General features: G+C 36.5%; 2 protein-coding genes across 5 annotated transcripts; both read left to right on the plus strand.

Moving 5' to 3' along the window:
- Positions 1 to 8,423: 8,423 nt before the first annotated feature.
- LOC129107399 (uncharacterized) lies at positions 8,424 to 10,721 on the plus strand. Of its 4 annotated transcripts, none has more exons than XM_054618879.1 (7): positions 8,433 to 8,830; positions 9,050 to 9,385; positions 9,518 to 9,790; positions 9,920 to 9,982; positions 10,165 to 10,245; positions 10,331 to 10,359; positions 10,501 to 10,721. In XM_054618879.1, exons 1-7 carry the CDS (start codon positions 8,767 to 8,769, stop codon positions 10,579 to 10,581), a joined length of 927 nt encoding a protein of 308 aa, XP_054474854.1. In that variant the 5' UTR covers positions 8,433 to 8,766; the 3' UTR covers positions 10,582 to 10,721. The 4 variants fall into 4 exon arrangements, with proteins under 4 accessions (XP_054474857.1, XP_054474854.1, XP_054474856.1 ...); XM_054618881.1 differs by having other exon boundaries at positions 9,053 to 9,385; XM_054618883.1 differs by having other exon boundaries at positions 8,438 to 8,830; positions 9,324 to 9,385.
- Positions 10,722 to 11,823: 1,102 nt separating this feature from the next.
- Positions 11,824 to 15,616, plus strand: LOC129106765 (uncharacterized). The gene is made up of 9 exons (XM_054617983.1): positions 11,824 to 11,986; positions 12,231 to 12,560; positions 12,693 to 12,956; positions 13,083 to 13,145; positions 13,593 to 13,682; positions 13,777 to 13,805; positions 14,244 to 14,300; positions 14,489 to 14,557; positions 15,044 to 15,616. The coding sequence occupies exons 1-9, from the start codon at positions 11,923 to 11,925 to the stop codon at positions 15,125 to 15,127; spliced, it is 1,050 nt and encodes a 349-aa protein (XP_054473958.1). The 5' UTR covers positions 11,824 to 11,922; the 3' UTR covers positions 15,128 to 15,616.
- Positions 15,617 to 17,992: the final 2,376 nt, after the last annotated feature.

A 17,992-nucleotide genomic window follows, 5' to 3' on the forward strand; every position in this document is an offset into this window, starting at 1 on the left:
GTAAACTCTGTGAATTGTACTTGGTTGTTGAGTTACAGAAAACTGCTGACGCTCTGTTCTGCAATTCTTGGATTTCATTTAATGTTAACTTGGACTTCTACAACCAATGGGGATGATCAGCTACGGTGCTCTCCACAGCTGATCCATGAGTGTCAGTACAGTTCGGCCCTCTCCTTGAGGAGGTGCGCTCAGTGCAAGAAAAGTGTTGTTGAGAAAGTGTTGATTAAATGCAACCGTGGTTGCAAGCACATCAGCCATTAACTCTAAACTGAACCACAGCTTCCTCCTCTGCTGCTGTATCTTTAGAAAATCTTAATAACGATTCACTTTATATATATTTCATAAAAAGCTCCCTGAACTGTGGAGTACACTTTAAAAAGTAGTAAAGCCATCAACAGCTCATCAGCTTCTTTCAGGCCTTGCCGTCCTATCTATCTAAATCTTGTTTTTTAAACTTTTTCTCCGTGACGCATTTCATCCATTTTTCCGTTTGTCATACAAGGTTAAAAAAAGTCCCTTTTATTTTTAAATGAAGTCTCTTGCCTAGAACATTAAATATAAAATGATGTAGGCTGATTAACTGGCAAAGTAAATTTAGCAACTTATAAATTGAGTGAGGAAGTGACACATCACAGATGGTTATTTGACGATAAGTGAAGATTGAGGGGCTTTTCCTCCAGAATAGTGATCTCAGGCAGCACTTCTTGTCTACGTTCAGTTTGCAGCTGTTCTCTTTCATGCTCTCTCTCGATCTGCAGGATTTGTCGCAGAACATGTCTGGCCATGATGGAACTCCTTAAGAGGGTTCCTGATGTAATTTGGTACTAAGTAACTGTCTTTACGTCAGTGCAAACCTTTATAACTTTTAAATTAAAGGCAAGCATATAATGCAACAAATTTGGATACATTTGTAGTTATTGCCAAATATATTTCCCAAAACAATAAGTTATTAAGAAAGTAGTTGAATAAGAGATTACCAAAATCTCCTCTACATTACATTACATTACATTACATTACATTACATTACAGTCATTTAGCAGACGCTTTTATCCAAAGCGACTTACAGTCAGTACTACTGACTCTTCAGATTGTCTCCACAGGATTGTTCACAGACCTCTTTATCTTCTAAAATTGCTGATGGATTAGTTATTTACTTTTTGACTGATTGTGTGAATCCATGTGGATGAGAATGTAAACTAATTGGGTAAAAAGTTTAACAGACTTTGGCTGCTGTAAGTCAGAAAAATAAACTTGAATGAGCTACGATTTCTAATTGAATCAGTCTCCAGTCTTCTCTTTATTGTAACTCATAATATAATCCGTTCTCCATATAAATATTCTTGAAAATGGATTCATTTTAAGGTTTCTCGTACTGAAAATACATTTTTACATAGACTTTCTGACACAGACATAAATTTCAATTGTATTTTTATGATTAAAAAATACATTATTTATTAGCTAGAAACTACATATCTGAGCAGATAAAAACCACGCGGAGCTCCTCAAGGGTTGATTATTGGGCCTCTCCTTTTCAATATTTACATGCATGTAAAATAACTACATTTTTTATAATAATTACGTGGAATGCACTAAAATTTTGTTTTATCGAGTGACTACGGCCCCATTGACTCACTAAACACCTATGGTTGGATGTCCCACAACTTCTCCAATTAAACACAATAAAAAAAAATTGAGGTTTTGTTTTTGTCAGGAGTACTTTAACAATATTTTTTTTTTATGGGAACAACATAATTTTTTTCTGAACCTTTACTCCCCTTAATAAAGGCATCAACCAATTATGTTGTGTTAGCTCCACACTGAACCACAGCTTGCTGTATCCTCAGAAAATCTTTATATTATAGAAATACTTTATATATATATTTTCTAAAAAGGAACCGATGGTTGTAATTTCTTTAGACGGCTCCTGGAAAGGGTTATTACATTTGATACTAATTACTGTCCTCATGTCAATGCAAATTGTCTTACTGTGAAATTTAAGATACACATGTAATTCAACAAATATTGATAAGGGTTGAAATGTAATTATTGCCAAATTACTGTTTGGAAAAAAAGAAGTTGTAATGAACTTTATAAAGCAGTACCAAAATCCCTTCTACTCATCAGCTTTTCTTCACATGATTTCTTCAGAGACTTCATTTTCTAAAATTGCTGATGGATTAGTAACCTTCTATTCAAAGCATTGTAACTCAGTGTGGATCAGATGTGTTAACTGATTGTTAAAGATAAACAGTCTTTGGTTGTAATTCTGAAGAAAATTGAAGAGGGCTGAACATCCGGCAACATCATTTTAGCAACGTGCAAAAGGAAGTGAGTCTCAATGACAATGAAGTGACAAGGAAGTGACATCACACAGAAATTCAATACATATTTAGAATCATTTATCTTTAACACATATCATTGCAGGGACTCTGACTGAGAGGGGACAGAACAAAGACGCAACATGGTTGAATTCAGATGGATTAAAGTGACTTTATTTCTGATAATACTGCATCGGTTTACCGGTAAGAATACATATAACATATACAGAAATACAAGAAACATTACAAAACGTTGTTCTTGTTTCTTATTGCTACATTATTACATAGTGACTTTTATTAAAGTTAGACAGCCAATTTTGCATTTCTTTTTTTTTTTTTCTAAACGTGTTGAATTATATTAATTGAAGGATGAGACACATTGGGAACTTAAAGTCCCAGTGAAATGGAAGTTACAATGTTTTTAGCGTTGGTTATGTGATTATTGGTCAGTCAATATTTGATCAGTGTAGAGTCAAGAGGAATTTAAAACAAATCCTTTGCATTTGATTGGACCGCTATAAAGTGGGCGGGCTTAGAATGTAGCATGCTATTGAGCTACAGAGGACTGTGGCTCCACACACTCCTCCCTTGTCACTAAAAGTTGCAGACTTATTTAAGGATGGATGTTGTAATATCACTGGTTGAAACTGGTTGGTATTAGCGCTACATAAGCATACGTCATAATCAGCTTTATAGGAAGAAACAAGGACTTGATTTTGTTATAAAAATAAGAAGACATTTTGTTTTGTAATGTAATGTTTTGCATATATTCAGAAATAGGGGCTCATTTAAACTCAACTTGTCTTGACTACAAACTGTAAACATAAAAGTCACATTCATATTTCATTTCATTTTCCATTTTCCTCTTTTATCTTTTCTACAGCCATGACTGGAGAACTTGACCCCAGCTATGTTGTCAAAGTTGGAGATACTGTCACTTTGTCTTGTAAGAACGTGACATATGGTCCGGACAAATGTGACAGAATTAAATGGATCTACAGTAGTTCGGCAAGAAGTTTCTACTCCATACTGGTGAACTCTGGGAAGATTGGTGAATATGCCAAAGATAAATCAGACAGACTGAGCGTTACAGAGAACTGTTGTCTGGTTATAAAGAATTTCACATATGAGGATGTTGGTCGATACACGTGCAGACGGTTCAATTCACAAGATTCTCATATTTACCTGTTTGCTATTATCAGTGAGTATCTACAACATAATGTTTCAAACTGTCATGTTAGTCCGTCACAATTTACTTAAACATAACAATAATTACGGATACAGTGATGAAGTTAGTTTTACTCTTTCTCTCACAATATCTTCATCAGTCACTGAAAGCAACGACACTGATAAGGTGACGTTAACGTGCTCCGTGTCGACATATGACTGGTGTCGAAACACAGTGGAGTGGCTGTATGAGGGAGAAGATGAGTATGAAGACATGAAGATGTCCAAGCCCGGGTGCTCAGCAACTGTGACATTTCCCATGAGTGAGAAGAAGAGACTGAAGCATCGTGAGTTGTTCAAGTGTAAAGTGACGGACATCAATGGAAAAGAGCAGCTGTTTCCCTTCAGTCTTCTGTCCTCAGGTGATAAACCAGGTGAGATAATAATCACAATCATCATTACGATTGACTTACTGCAGATGGAAAACGTCACACAGTTTAATTTTTAATTTAATTCATTTGCTTTTGTCATTTAAAGTGAGGATCACCACATGTGCGCCTGCTGTCAGTGATACTTCAACAACATCACAGGGTAGCAAATCAAAATGTTCTCTCTCTGTCTCTTTAAGTATGAATGTCAGACCGACACTTGGCTGTGGGTTGACATATTCACGTATGGAAAAGCATGTTTATTCTCTTTTAGCTGCAGGATTTTAAAAAGAACAGAAAGCTGCAATGTTTTAAATGTTTTCTCTGCAGGTTGGTGGAAGATCATTATTGGGTTTGTTGGTTTAGCAGCACTCTCAATAACTGTTGTGGCGGTCAACATGTGGACGAGAACTAAAGGTGACAACATTCGCAGATCTTGTTTTTATAAACAAGAGGATTTGATCAACCTGGATATACATTGTATAAATATAGTTATTATTATTGTGGAAACTAATGTAGACTCTTTTTGTCTCTTTAGGGAGAAAAACACAGATGCAAGTCAATGCTGTGAGTTTTAAAACTGAATATTCAGTATGGTATTTCACTGTTTACAATAAGAATATTGAATGTTTTTAATCTATTTGGCTGCAGAAATTAAGGTAATTTAATACAGAATCTGAATTGTGTTGTGTTGTTTTTTACAGGTGCATCGTGAAGATGACAGTACAGTGACCTATGAAAATGTTGGAGAACCCGTTTCTTGAGTGAGATATTACTGATCAACGATTTCAACTTCAGCTCACCTGGAAAATTTGTCAAATGTCTGTATTGTCTAAAAGACCATTTTAGTGGTCGAATATTTGAAAAGCATCTGTCAAAATGCTCTTTAAAATGTGTTTTTTTTAATGTTGTTGATCTGCCTCAGCTATAGCATTATTTGTATTGAAGAACTAATCTTTAAGTAACTTAGGGTGATTTTATTCACCTGTTTGCCGGAAATAAATTATGTTTTTCTAAATTTTGTATAATAGGCTTGAGTTGTGACTTTTAGTTGAAGCTTTCTACCCTTTAATTGTAACTGATAATATAATATAGTCTGCAAATAAATGTTCTGAAAAACTATAATTATTTTATATTTTTCGTATACACAAACATAAATGAAAATCTTATTTGTCAGATAAAGAATGTATTTATATTTTAGATAGTAACTACACATCTGAGTACATGTTCCTCAAGGGTTGATTCTCGGGCCTCTTCTAGTCAATATCTACTTGCATGTAAAATAACTTAATGTTTTACCATAATTATGTGGACTGCATTAAAATTTAGTTTTAGCATTTACATGTGACTGCAATCCCATTGAATCACTTAACACCTTGTGATTGGATGTCCCACACTTCCTCCAATTTAACACAATAAAACAGATTTTTTTCTAAAGGCATTTACACACCTGGGGCCTTCTTTTCATTTTTCTCGAACTGTTTTATTTTTCATGAGTACTTTCTCAGAGTATGTGAATATTACGCAGCGAGAAAGCAGCGTCATTTTATAAATAACTCTATAATATAACTTATAATAGCTTAGGCTATACAACAACTTATCTCAGACGGAGAAATGCTAAATATTTCCCTGCATATATTCCTGATTTTTGTTGTGTGTAAACATCTTTAGACAGTGAAAAGCAAGTAAGTCAGATACATTAGTATGGTCATGTTGGACTTACATTCCCCATGTGGATAGACATGTGACTCCAAATGAATGAAAATGTTGGACCGTAATTACAGGAAGTGTAAATAAACAACTTTTCATGATATGTCAATTATGGGATCACAACTTGTTACCGCTACCCTCAAGTGGCAAAAAAAGAATCAGTTCTTTCAGGTTTAAGGCCCTTATCATGTCAGCTGATATTGTGCTCTAGTAGTGTTTGTTAATCCGCTCTTTTTCAGCAGCAGTTCATCCAAATAAATTCAACTGCGCTTGTGCTCAATTAGAACAGCAGTGTTAGTTAATACCCTACCATTATGAACAAACCCAACCTGACAACACAGTTGTGTCGTGATCTGCTGAAACTGTGACCAACCCATCCGTTACAAAACCGACTGTGTCCTCCTGTGGTTGAAAAGTTGTGCAACAATTCAAGGAAATCATGAGCTAAGAAGCTAATAACAGACATTTTGAGGAAGTGTCTACTTTTTCCTCATCACAGGGAAGACATTCTTATAAATGCATCAATTCAGAGACTTTGACAGTTAATAGCTGAAGAAGGGACAGAAAAAAGAGACGCTGGCACGATTGTTGAATTAAGATGGATTAAAATGTCTTTATTTCTTATACAGCTGCTTCAGTTTACAGGCAAGAACACATAAATACACTTTATTAATACTACTTATAGTGAGTGATATTACATGCTGTCACTTTTATTTGACGGAGAGAGTTACGTTTGTTTTGCAGCTTCTGTTGTGCCTCAACACTAATTCTCAACATAAAAGCCACATTCATATTTTGTCCTATTTTTCTTGCTTCCCTCGCATCTTTGTTCGCAGAAGTTACTGGGCAGCATTCCTCTCCTTCACTGTCCGAGCTGGAGATGGAGTCCCTTTGTCTTGTGTAAATGTGTTAGATCGTCAGAATAACTGTGACCGAACCTCGTGGATCTTCCGTGATTCAAGAAAGAGAGAAGCTGAGCTGTTTGGTCATGGGAGACTGACTGCACATCGCACATTAAAAATCAAACAGACTGGGTGTTTCAGAGAACTGTTCTCTCGTGATGGGTGAAGGTCACAAATGAAGATGTTGGTCTCTACCATTGTCAACAGCTCAAATCAACACATTGAAGACACTCAGATTGATCTGTCCATTATCGACAGTGAGTATTCAGATCAAACTGTTATTAGAGCAATGTGCTGAAACGTAACAATGGTTGATCCAGTAATTGTACCTTTACGTCTTTTGTCAGTGAATGAAGATGATGATGGAGATGGAGATGAAGATGAAGGTGGTGAGCAGGTGACGCTGTCCTGCTCTGTGTTGACGCATGACAGGTGTAGACACACAGTCAAGGGGATGTTTGAGCTGAAAAATGTGGATGAAGATAAAAGAAGAAACATCAGCAGAGTCAGAGTATCGTAAGTCAGAGTATCGTAAGTCAGAGTATCGTAAGTCAGAGTATCGTAAGTCAGAGTATCGTAAGTCAGAGTATCGTAAGTTGTTTAAGTGTGAGGTGACGGATGGTTTTACTCAAAAAGTGCAGCTGTTTCCCTTCAGCCCTCAGTCCTCAGGTGAGGAACCAGGTGAGAATATGAATCATGATAAGCTGTTTATAATCACCTAGAACTAATTTGCATATTTGATGGATTAAAACATTTATTATGATATTATTCCTTCACATTTAGTGACGGCAAATGACGTATTTTCTCGCTGTGAGGTTTGTTTAGGTTTTCTTATTTCATCCGTGCAGGTGAAGATGCAACAACATCAACGATTGCAACTATTGAATGTTTTTTAATGTTTTCATTCATTTTCCAGGTTGGTGGTTGTACATCATTGTACCCGTAGTGTTAGTGGCACTCGTAATAATCACTTTGGCTGGCATCAGATGGATGAAAACCAAAGGTGAGAACATCCACAGATTAATCTTTTATTTATAATTGTATTAACCCGGGAGCTAAACTCAACTCTCTTTTTTCTTGTTATTTTCAGGCAACAAAAGTTCATTTTCTTTGCTGTAAATATTCTTTCTTAAATTCTACATAACCAAATTATTCAGGATATAGAATGTAACACTGTTCTTATATGTTCTCACTGTTGTTACTGTCCATATACAACTTAACCTGCCATTGTTTATTTTTGTGGCCCGGATTGTTTCTGTTAGAAATTAAAGGCATATTCCCAATTTGGTTTGAATCTAATTTGAAAGATAGAGACTACTTTGTCGCCATTGGTAAGAAAAAAAACTCCAAAAAATAATTGCCAAGGCTTTTCTTTCCAAACTCTACATGCGTGCACTAGCTATGTTTTTGCAAAATAGCTAAATATTCAGATGCCCCAAATTCCATCCAGTTAAAACAAAAATGACTGAGTAAATGTTTTAAAGGAAAGGTCAACAGCCAGCGTTCAGGTTGACTCCCAAAAAACCCAGACGAGTGAGCGACATTGGTAATGTAATGATCTGTGCCCTTAATTCAAACAGCCACATCAGCAGGGTTACGAAATAGCCTGCTGCCAGTTCTGAGAGGGAAGTTGTCTCTTATCGAACTTCTGAAGAAGGAAAGACAGAACCACATATTCCCTCTATATCATCTGTAGGGTTCCACTTCAATCTCAACATTCAAACACGTCTTTTTGGGCTGTTTAGATGTCTACAAGACATTTAGAGAGATGAAAAGCTGATCTGTCTGCATGAATGGAAAAAAAGATTCAAAGTCAAAATAAGGAAGGGGAGCTTTACCAATAAGAGGAAGTTAATGCTGTATCTCTATAAAAGAAGCACTCTCTCAAAGGCTTTAATAGTTCAGGACGTAGAGAAAGAGAGGCAAGATGGTTGAAATCAGATGGATTAAAATGACTTTATTTGTGATACTTCTGCTGCTTCAATATAGATATCTCAACATCCGTAACTGTTGAGATATCTATATTGATATATAAATAGATTAAGAGAGACATAGACATTAAGAGAGATGAAAAGCTGATCTGTCTGCATGAATGTAGGAAAAGATTCAAAGTCATGGTGAGGAAGTGACTCTTTACTAATAAGAGGAAGTAAATGCTGTGTCTCTCTTAAAGAGAAGCACTCGGTCAGAAGCTTTGACAGTTGAAGGCGTGAAAACAAGAGACAGAGAAAGAGAGGCACGATGGTTGAAATCAGATGGATTAAAATGACTTTATTTGTGATACTGCTGCTGCTTCAGTTCACAGGTAAGAACATAAAACACACACATGACTAAAAGGAACGTTACTAACAGTATTTGAGTAACTTGATTTAAGTGAAACAGACAAGTTTGGTGTTTGTTTTGAACACGGTGTGTCAAGTGGATTCTTGTTAAAGGGACATTTGCTAGTGTTTGTTATTAATGTCATCATTACTTATTTTCATATCAAAGTTCATTTTTTATATTTTTCTCTCATCTTTAACAGCAGCAAGAGGACAAACCCTCCCCTCTGTCACCACAAGAGCTGGAGATGAAGTCACTTTGTCTTGTAACAATGTGATAAAAAATCAAGACAAATGTAAAAGTACTACTTGGCTTAACAGTCGTTCTCCTCGTGTAACAGAGGAGCTGGTTATTCTTGGGAGGATTAATGTCAATATGAATTCCAAAGCTAAATCCAGTAGACTGAGAATGACGTCAAACTGTTCTCTGGTTATAAGAAATGTCACAGCTGAAGATGTTGGTGTTTATACCTGCAGACAGTATATATCAGACAAACAACAAGGTCCAGATGCTCGGGTGTTTCTGTCTGTGATTTACAGTGAGTATTTACCTCAAAATGTTTTCAATCCAAACTGTCCATATACTGAAACATTACAATAATTTAGATTACTGTGATGAAGTTAATGTTTCTCTTGTTGTCTTTCTCTCACATTATGAACATCTTCACCAGTGGAGGGAACAAATACCACTGATACAGTCTCCTTGTTCTGCACCGTGTTGACATACGATCAGTGTGAACACACAGTAGAGTGGCTGTATGAGGGTGATAAGAGTGACTTGGAGACATCACAGCGTAACTGTTCAGAAACTGTGACATTTCCAACTACTCATCTTAATCAGAAGTTTAACTTTTATGAGTTACTGAAGTGTAAGGTGACAGATAAAAAGAGTGGAGAAACCCTGCTGTGTAAAGTCGGCCCCCAGTCCTCATGTGAGAAAACAGGTGCGTTTGTTTTGTATTTTATGATTTTTACATTTTAAGATCACATTGTTCTTCTCTCTTGTTGAACACCAGGTATTTTATCCTGATGTTTGTCTTGTAATTTCATATCATACTCACCAAAATTCAAAGGAAGCACATCAGTGGGGAGAAACAATACATCATCTGCAAAGAATGACACTCCAACAAAACAAGGTAGTGACATCATTTCTTACATCTCTGTCTCTTAGTGAAGCATAAAGTATGAATGTCAGACCAACACTTGGCTGATGGAGGAGATATTAACGTTTGGAAAAGCATGTTTATTTTCTGTTTAGCTACTTGATTTTGAATGAAAAAGAAAGATACAAGCAAAATGTTTTTATTTCAATTTCCAGATTGGTGGAGGTTCATTATTTTTAGTTTTGCAACACTCATAATGATTGTTGTGGCGGTCTTCATATGTAAGAGAACTAAAGGTGAGACCATTCCCAGATGTGATTTTTATTAACAAGACATTTTACCCAGTGGAAACTTAAGTCAACTCTTTGTCTGTCTTTTCAGGGAGCAAAAGCCAGATGGACGACAATGCTGTGAGTTTTAAAACTGAATAATCAAACGCTTGTGTTTGTGGTGTTTCACTAGATTACAATAAAAACAAACAGTGCTGATGAAAGTGATTTTTTATTTTATTTGAATGCAGAATATGAATTGTGTTGTGTTGTTTTTCACAGGTGCATCATGAAGATGAAGATGAGGGTACAGTGACCTATGAAAGCATTGGAGAACCTTCTGCTTCTGTCAGACTCCACTGATTTACAACTTCAACATCCACTCCAAAAAAATTAAAAAAATTTAAGATCATAGTTGCACAATTGCATTTGCAACTCAACTCACTCAGAACTCCTCCTCGTCTTGTCAGGCTGCTTAAACTTCATTGCAACAAAATAAAGTATTGAATGATTGAAAACTGTTAAATCTAATGTTATCATGTCTTTACTGCTAAAACTTCTTATCCACTCATATCAGTGTTTCTAATGTTTCATACAGTAAAATAAGATAACCTCAGTCTGGACTCCTGAACTCTAAAATGCATTGAGAATTAGGTCTTAAAATGCAAATACTATCCCTGTGCACAGAACATTAGGAAACCATTTCAAAGCAATATACGAACACAGACTGTGAATATAAACCAGATGATTATGACTCCAAAATACCCCAACAGAAAGGAAGTGTGCTGTGGTTTTGGTGGGTGGGTGAGAAGAGACGTTCACCGTGAACTTCAAGGACTCAGTTCTCAGCTGATTATTTTAAGATTCCTTCCGTGAGAGAAGTTCACATTTTGACCTGAAGCTTCTCTCGATTAACTTGACGCATGTCGTCTGTTTTTGTTTGAGCTGTTTAGTGTGGTGGAAGTTGACCGAATAAGGGAGACCAACAAAGAGAAATTTATCTTTGTATATTTATAAGCTTTTGCGCAAAAAATGGACCGAAACCAACAAAGTGACAGTCAGAGACTGACTGCCGAGGAATCGGTCCTGAGTGCATCTTCACCAGGGTTTTTATATGCATAAGAACAAAGAGTCAATAGTTACATTCAATGAAGGGATAGACATACTTAATATAGAACAAAGAGACATCGCTTAATAAAGAACAGGAAATTTCCCAAATGAAGGCACACTCTTGTCTCAGACACACATGAAAAGGGTTAATGAACAGGCTAGGCTATATTTCAACCTTCCATCATTTAGCACGTCAGTGTGGTATACAGATCAGGCATTGCATCAAAAGCCAGTCATCAGAGGTTCAAGTACAGTTCAAGCGGAAAGGGAGGCAGACATGCTTTCGCGCAGGCCACAAAAACAGTATAAAACAGAGAGTCACTCTTAATACAAAGGTTATACATTAAATGATCATTTTTTCCTCTATATTTAGATATCTATACTGATATATAAATAGATATCTATAAGACATTAAGAGAGATGAAAAGCTGATCTGTCTGCATGAATGTAGGAAAAGATTCAAAGTCATGGTGAGGAAGTGACTCTTTACTAATAAGAGGAAGTAAATGCTGTGTCTCTCTTAAAGAGAAGCACTCGGTCAGAAGCTTTGACAGTTGAAGGCGTGAGAAGAAGAGACAGAGAAAGAGAGGCACGATGGTTGAAATCAGATGGATTAAAATGACTTTATTTGTGATACTGCTGCTGCTTCAGTTCACAGGTAAGAATATAAAACACATACATGACTAAAAGGAACGTTACTAACAGTATTTGAGTAACTTGATTTAAGTGAAACAGACAAGTTTGGTGTTTGTTTTGAACAAGGTGTGTCAAGTGGATTCTTGTTAAAAGGATATTTTATTGCTATTCTTTGTTATTAATGTCATTATCACCACATATAAATGTAAAAAAACGAATTTTCATATCACAGTTCGTTTTTTATATTTTTCTCTCATCTTTAACAGCAGCAAGTGGACAAACCCTCTCCTCTGTCACCACAAGAGCTGGAGATAATGCCACTTTGTCTTGTAACAATGTGAATCAGGACAAATGTAAAAGTACTACTTGGCTTCACAGTCGTTCTGGTGAAACAGCAAAGGAGCTGGTTGATCTTGGGAGGATTAATGTGAATGTGATTTCCAAAGCTAAATCCAGTAGACTGGGTTTGACAGCAGACTGTTCTCTGGTTATAAGAAATGTCACAGCTGAAGATGTTGGTGTTTACACCTGCAGACAGTTTATATCAGGACAAAAACAAGGTCCAGATGCTCGGGTGGTTCTGTCTGTGATTAACAGTGAGTATTTACATCAAAATGTTTTCAGTCCAAACTGTCCATATACTGAAACATTACAATAATTTAGATTACTGTGATGAAGTTAATGTTTCTCTTGTTGTCTTTCTCTCACATTATGAACATCTTCACCAGTGGAGGGAACAAATACCACTGATACAGTCTCCTTGTTCTGCACCGTGTTGACATACGATCAGTGTGAACACACAGTAGAGTGGCTGTATGAGGGTGATAAGAGTGATGTGGAGACATCACAGCATATCTGTTCAGCCACTGTGACACTTTTGGCTCCTCATCTTTGTCAGAAGCTAAAGTATTATGAGTTACTGAAGTGTAAGGTGACAGATAACATGAGTGTAGAAACCCTGCTGAGTAATGTCGGTGTCTGTGAGAAAACAGGTACGAATGGTTTTATTTAAAGTTTTAAGATTACATTATTGTTTTTTTTTTAGTCTCATCAGATAAGCTATTTTGTTACCATTTCTTGTCTTTTTTATTTCATATCCTCTTCAACAAAATTAAAAGGAAGCACATCAGTGGGGAAAAACAATACATCATCTGCAAAGAATGACACTCCAACAAAACCAGGTAGTGACTTAACATCCTACATCTCTCTCTCCTTATGGCTGCAAATGTTGGCTTTCTCTTATCCACATGTCTGAGTCTCAAACCTGGCTGTTGGTATCTTTTAATCTCTGTTGAACTTGGAATTGCAAAACATAATAAAAGAAAACACGAATTAATTTTAAAAGGGTTTCATAAGATGTTGATGATTATTCTCAAACCACAATCAGGAATATGTAGCACACAGAAGTTAAGTTTTTATTTTTTATCTTAAAACTTCAACGTCTTATCACATGCATTTTAATTATTTATTCGGTTAAAGACACTATTTTGAATGACATTCAAGGTAGAATTCTGTAAAAGTTAACAGATGATATATCTTACAGATGCAGATTTGTACCAACAGAAACTGATTTATTTTGCAAAGAATGTTGCAAAATAAGTTTTTAATGTTTTTTTTCCTCCTTCCAGAATGGTGGATGTGGCTCATCATTGTGTTTGCCGGTTTAGCAGCTCTCTTAATAATCACTGTGGCGGTCATCAGATGGAAGAGAACTAAAGGTGAGACATTTCCTAAATTGTTATGTGTTTTCATAGACTGGGATTCTTTTTTCCATCATTTTTGTGGAAGCTGAACTCTCCTTCATCTTTTCAGGGAACACAACACAGATGGATGAAAGAATTGTGAGTTTTGAACCTTAATAATCAAATGTTTATACAGTTATGAGCTATCTTCTCCTGGATTACGTTGGCTGTTTTAGACATGCGGTTAACGTTTTAAATTGAAACAAAACAACAAAAAACACTGCAAAACTACTACCGACTACTACCGTCCCTAAACAGACTTCCACAGAAAAACGTGTTCACAATGCACTGTGGAACAAATTGTTTAGGGTCCGGGCTTCTGGTTTCAATAGCAAAGGTCAGAAAAACATGGTAAAGCTAACTTGTATCCTTACCGTGGAAAAATCTATATCAAATTTAGAATTGAGCTTGAGAGAAATAAAAGGAGTAAATATGCAACATTTACAGCATGGCACACCGTTTATTCTATAATTATTAACCACTGATGTGAATTGAAAACTGTTACTAGACTGTATTTAATGTAACTGTATTTTCCAGGGACTGAGCTTAAACCATGCTGTGACTCCGCCCGGTCCAGAAACCAGTCATGACATGGTGAGATCACACTCTATACTGTACAGTTAACCCACCACTGTGAGATATGTGTCATGTTTGTTCTCTAAAATGCAGCAGTATGAGATACACAGTTTCCTTTACCACAGAGAAAAAGAGAAGTCAAGTCATGCAACTAAGCTAGTTTCCCCACGTCACTGAGCAGCCATGATGTTGTCTTCTCTGTGCAGGCTGATCCTGAGGATGGTGTTTCCTACGCCTCCGTCAGCTACACCAAGAAGACCAACGCTAAAGCACAGGTAAGCTGTCTGATTGGTTACACTGCTGTTGCTAGTCAATGAAGAAACAAGAGTTTTCGGCCGTGTGTGAGTCAACGCAACCACCAGAGGTCCTTGAGCATGCAGCCAAAATATTATGCCGTTTGCTGCAACAGAATGATTAACCGTGGACAGACACAGACACTCACTCACTCACCGTGGCACACACACACTCACGACCAATCACATGATTCTCCTGGTGGAGATAATAAGCGTTAAACACAAATTACAGCTGAGGCTGATTGGAAGTATTTAAATTTAACATTTTTACCAGAAGATGGCAGCAGATGAAAAGTTAAAGGACCATTGTCACAAGTCATCCTGAAGGGGATATTTGTTGTCAATACCATAAATGTCTCATGGCGACTTCAGTCCTTAAGAAACATTCAAGTCTGTGTATGTTTTGCATTGTTATCTTCGATCACAACGTGTTGTATTAAATCACGTCCTTTCCCTCTCGTTTCCCAGGTTCGGGTTAAAGATGATGATGATGATGATGCGGTGACCTACAGCACTGTGAAGTCTTCCTCCTCTTCTCCCAGCGACCTCTAGGCCAACAAACCAATCAAATAAGATATTTTACATGTTTTTTTTATCAGCTTTTTATATCCAGTAGTTTTGGAGTAAATATTGAAATCTTCTTGTGTCAGCCTAATCGATAATGAACAGATCTCTAAAACTTCAAACACTTCATGTGGTGATATTGAAAGTATGTTACTGTGGATGTGCTCGGAGGTAGACCGGACACAAATGACTTGGGTAGGTTTAGGGAGACATCATGGATTGGGTTTAAATCTCTTATATGTTATAGTTACAGCACCTAGCAGAACGTCAATCTGCAGAAATGCACATTTTCTGACTGTTTGTCGAGCAGCTATCCATCCTCCTCTACTGCAGCTAAAGTAAGTGATGACATGCAGTGTTTGCTAATAATACGAATAGGCTACATCAAAGCTAATCACTTGCAAATGATTATAAAAGATTTTGGAACATTTTGTATTGCTGCTTAAGAAAGACATTTTTTTTTACATACAAAAATAATAAAGCAATCTTTATTATTTTGTTAATTCATGGGCTCTTTCTCAATACCAAGTATTGTCAAGTTTGGACTTGCAAACTTGCTAGTTCAGTAGCTAGTTCGATAGTTCGACTGCAATCGGAACAGCAGCGAACTTGATGACGTCACCAACTCAGCTCGTACTGACCAGAGCCATGGCTCCTGTCTACTCCAGTTATCTTCACTGTAATATATATTGACATAAAATGAAAATGATATAATATATAATATATATATAATATATAATGATATAATATATAATATTATAATATATAATAAAACGAAATGATATAATATAATATATAATATATAATATATAATATAATATATATAATATATAATATATAATATATAATATATAATATAATGATAAAATATATAATATATAATATATAATATATTTATATAATATTATAATATATAATAAAACGAAATGATATATTATAATATATAATATAATTATAATATAATAATATAATAATGATATAATTATAATATAATAATATAAAAAATTATTAGGACATCAAATTGGATCAGAGGCTGGTTGCCATTGCTGTGCATTATAGAGAAGCTGAAGAGGAGGACGGGCCATATTAGCCTGTCTCTCTAGCTTTGTACATTTGTCTAATCATCCTATGCTTTTTAACCTGTCTACTATCATTTATATGTAGACTTGACAGTTTACTTGGCATACCTAGGCATGATTAGGCATGCCTAGGTTAAAAACTAATGCAGTTTAATATTGTATAAAGTCTTTATTTAATGTTTTAGAGGTGGTGATTTATTTTTTGTGTCAGCTTGGTTTGTGGTGCTGTTGAACTGTAACGTTATACTGAGAGGTGTTTCTAATATTTAGTCTACCCTTCATATACATGGGATGGACCAACACCTCTGAAAAACTATTTACATTAAAAAAAAAGTAATATTATAACCTTGCTGAAGTTAACATGTATATACAGGGCTGTTATATTTGACTACATTAGCTTTATCTAGGCCTACCTGATAAACTGGCAAGTTCAGGGGAGGTTTGATACTTTAGTTTAATATTGGAATGGATTAGCATACATTCCACATACAGACCTGCCATTTGTCTTCTTGGTACTCAACATAAAGAGGCTGATACTCAGTCTGACAGGCCTTGTACAGTTAGGTGCACAAACATCACAATACATCAGTGCAAGAAGTAGCCTACCTGCCACGCACATCATTAGTCATTAACCAGGACAGACATCAACAGAAACAGGACATTTCATGTCTATAATACAGTAATCATGTAGGCTAATGTAACTTTTTGACTCAGAACCTGGGAAGATAGGTGTGCTCTTACACTGCCTATCAAGCAATGAAATAAATAGATTACATTAATAACAGAAAGCACCGGATCAAACAGGTCAGAGGGAAATTTTTATTCTGGTAGACTTCAACAATTGATAGACAATTCATATTTAGAAAACAGTTTAATAAATATCAAATAGTAAAAACACATAAATAAGCAATAAATATAATACATAATAGACCGGAGTGCAGCATCAGATGGATGCTGCACTCCGGGGGCAGCACTCCATTAGTCCGCCCCTGGTTGTTGCAGCAAACTTGTTGTTGTTCTACTTCGTTTTGGCCTGTTTGGCAGTTATTTCCAGGTCAGAAGTGGTTACAAAGTCCCTGGAAAAAACATAAACAAAGAGTGACACAGAGTGACACACTGCCTCTTCAATAAGATATTAATCACAAATTTGGCTCCATCCCTTACCCAGTCATACAGACAATGAGGGCCTGGGTTTCCTCAGTTGTCCCTTGAATAAAATATTGCTTTAATGTTAGTTTGATTGCACAATAATAGCAATTATAACAAGTGTGTATAATTGTCACAGTTCTTCCTCCATACTGCCAGTAGTTCCATACTCCCTGTCACTCTGTCTCACTCACCTAATTGGCTCACTCTGTTCACCTGCCTGTCACTCTCTCTCAGTTCACTCCGGCCACTCCCAGTTCCACTTCCAGCTCACAGCTCAGCCCCCTCTCTCTCACCACACTCTCCCTCACTCACCTAATCAGCCTCATGCAGTGCACCTGTCTGCCACACCCACCTCATCAGCACCATCCCTCTCACCTGCTCACTCTGCTGCACCTACACCCTGCAGTATAAATGCCCCACTCATTCACACACTCGCGGCCAGATCGTTCGTTGTTTTCATGCTACGCTTTCCAGCAATTTCCCGTGGACTGATTTCCTGTTGCCGACCCTGCCTGTCTGGACTTCCCTGCCTTGCCTGTGCCCCGGTCAACGTCTCAGCCTTCTGTCCCCGACCACGAGATTAGCCTCCGCTTCCTCTGGTTTCCGTCTGCCTGATCCCTTACCT

The sequence above is a fragment of the Anoplopoma fimbria genome, chromosome 18, assembly GCF_027596085.1.
Source record: "Anoplopoma fimbria isolate UVic2021 breed Golden Eagle Sablefish chromosome 18, Afim_UVic_2022, whole genome shotgun sequence".
NCBI lineage: Eukaryota > Metazoa > Chordata > Actinopteri > Perciformes > Anoplopomatidae > Anoplopoma > Anoplopoma fimbria.

Excerpts from the sequence above, each read along its gene's own strand:
- LOC129107399 (XM_054618879.1), top strand. The coding sequence starts at position 8,767 with ATGGTTGAAATCAGATGGATTAAAATGACTTTATTTGTGATACTGCTG. Across the intron at positions 9,791-9,919 it reads GTCCTCATGTGAGAAAACAG|GAAGCACATCAGTGGGGAGA; the intron begins GTGCGTTTGTTT and ends CAAAATTCAAAG. Across the intron at positions 9,983-10,164 it reads TGACACTCCAACAAAACAAG|ATTGGTGGAGGTTCATTATT; the intron begins GTAGTGACATCA and ends TTCAATTTCCAG.
- LOC129106765 (XM_054617983.1), top strand. The coding sequence starts at position 11,923 with ATGGTTGAAATCAGATGGATTAAAATGACTTTATTTGTGATACTGCTG. Across the intron at positions 12,561-12,692 it reads GGTTCTGTCTGTGATTAACA|TGGAGGGAACAAATACCACT; the intron begins GTGAGTATTTAC and ends CATCTTCACCAG. Across the intron at positions 13,806-14,243 it reads CACAGATGGATGAAAGAATT|GGACTGAGCTTAAACCATGC; the intron begins GTGAGTTTTGAA and ends TGTATTTTCCAG.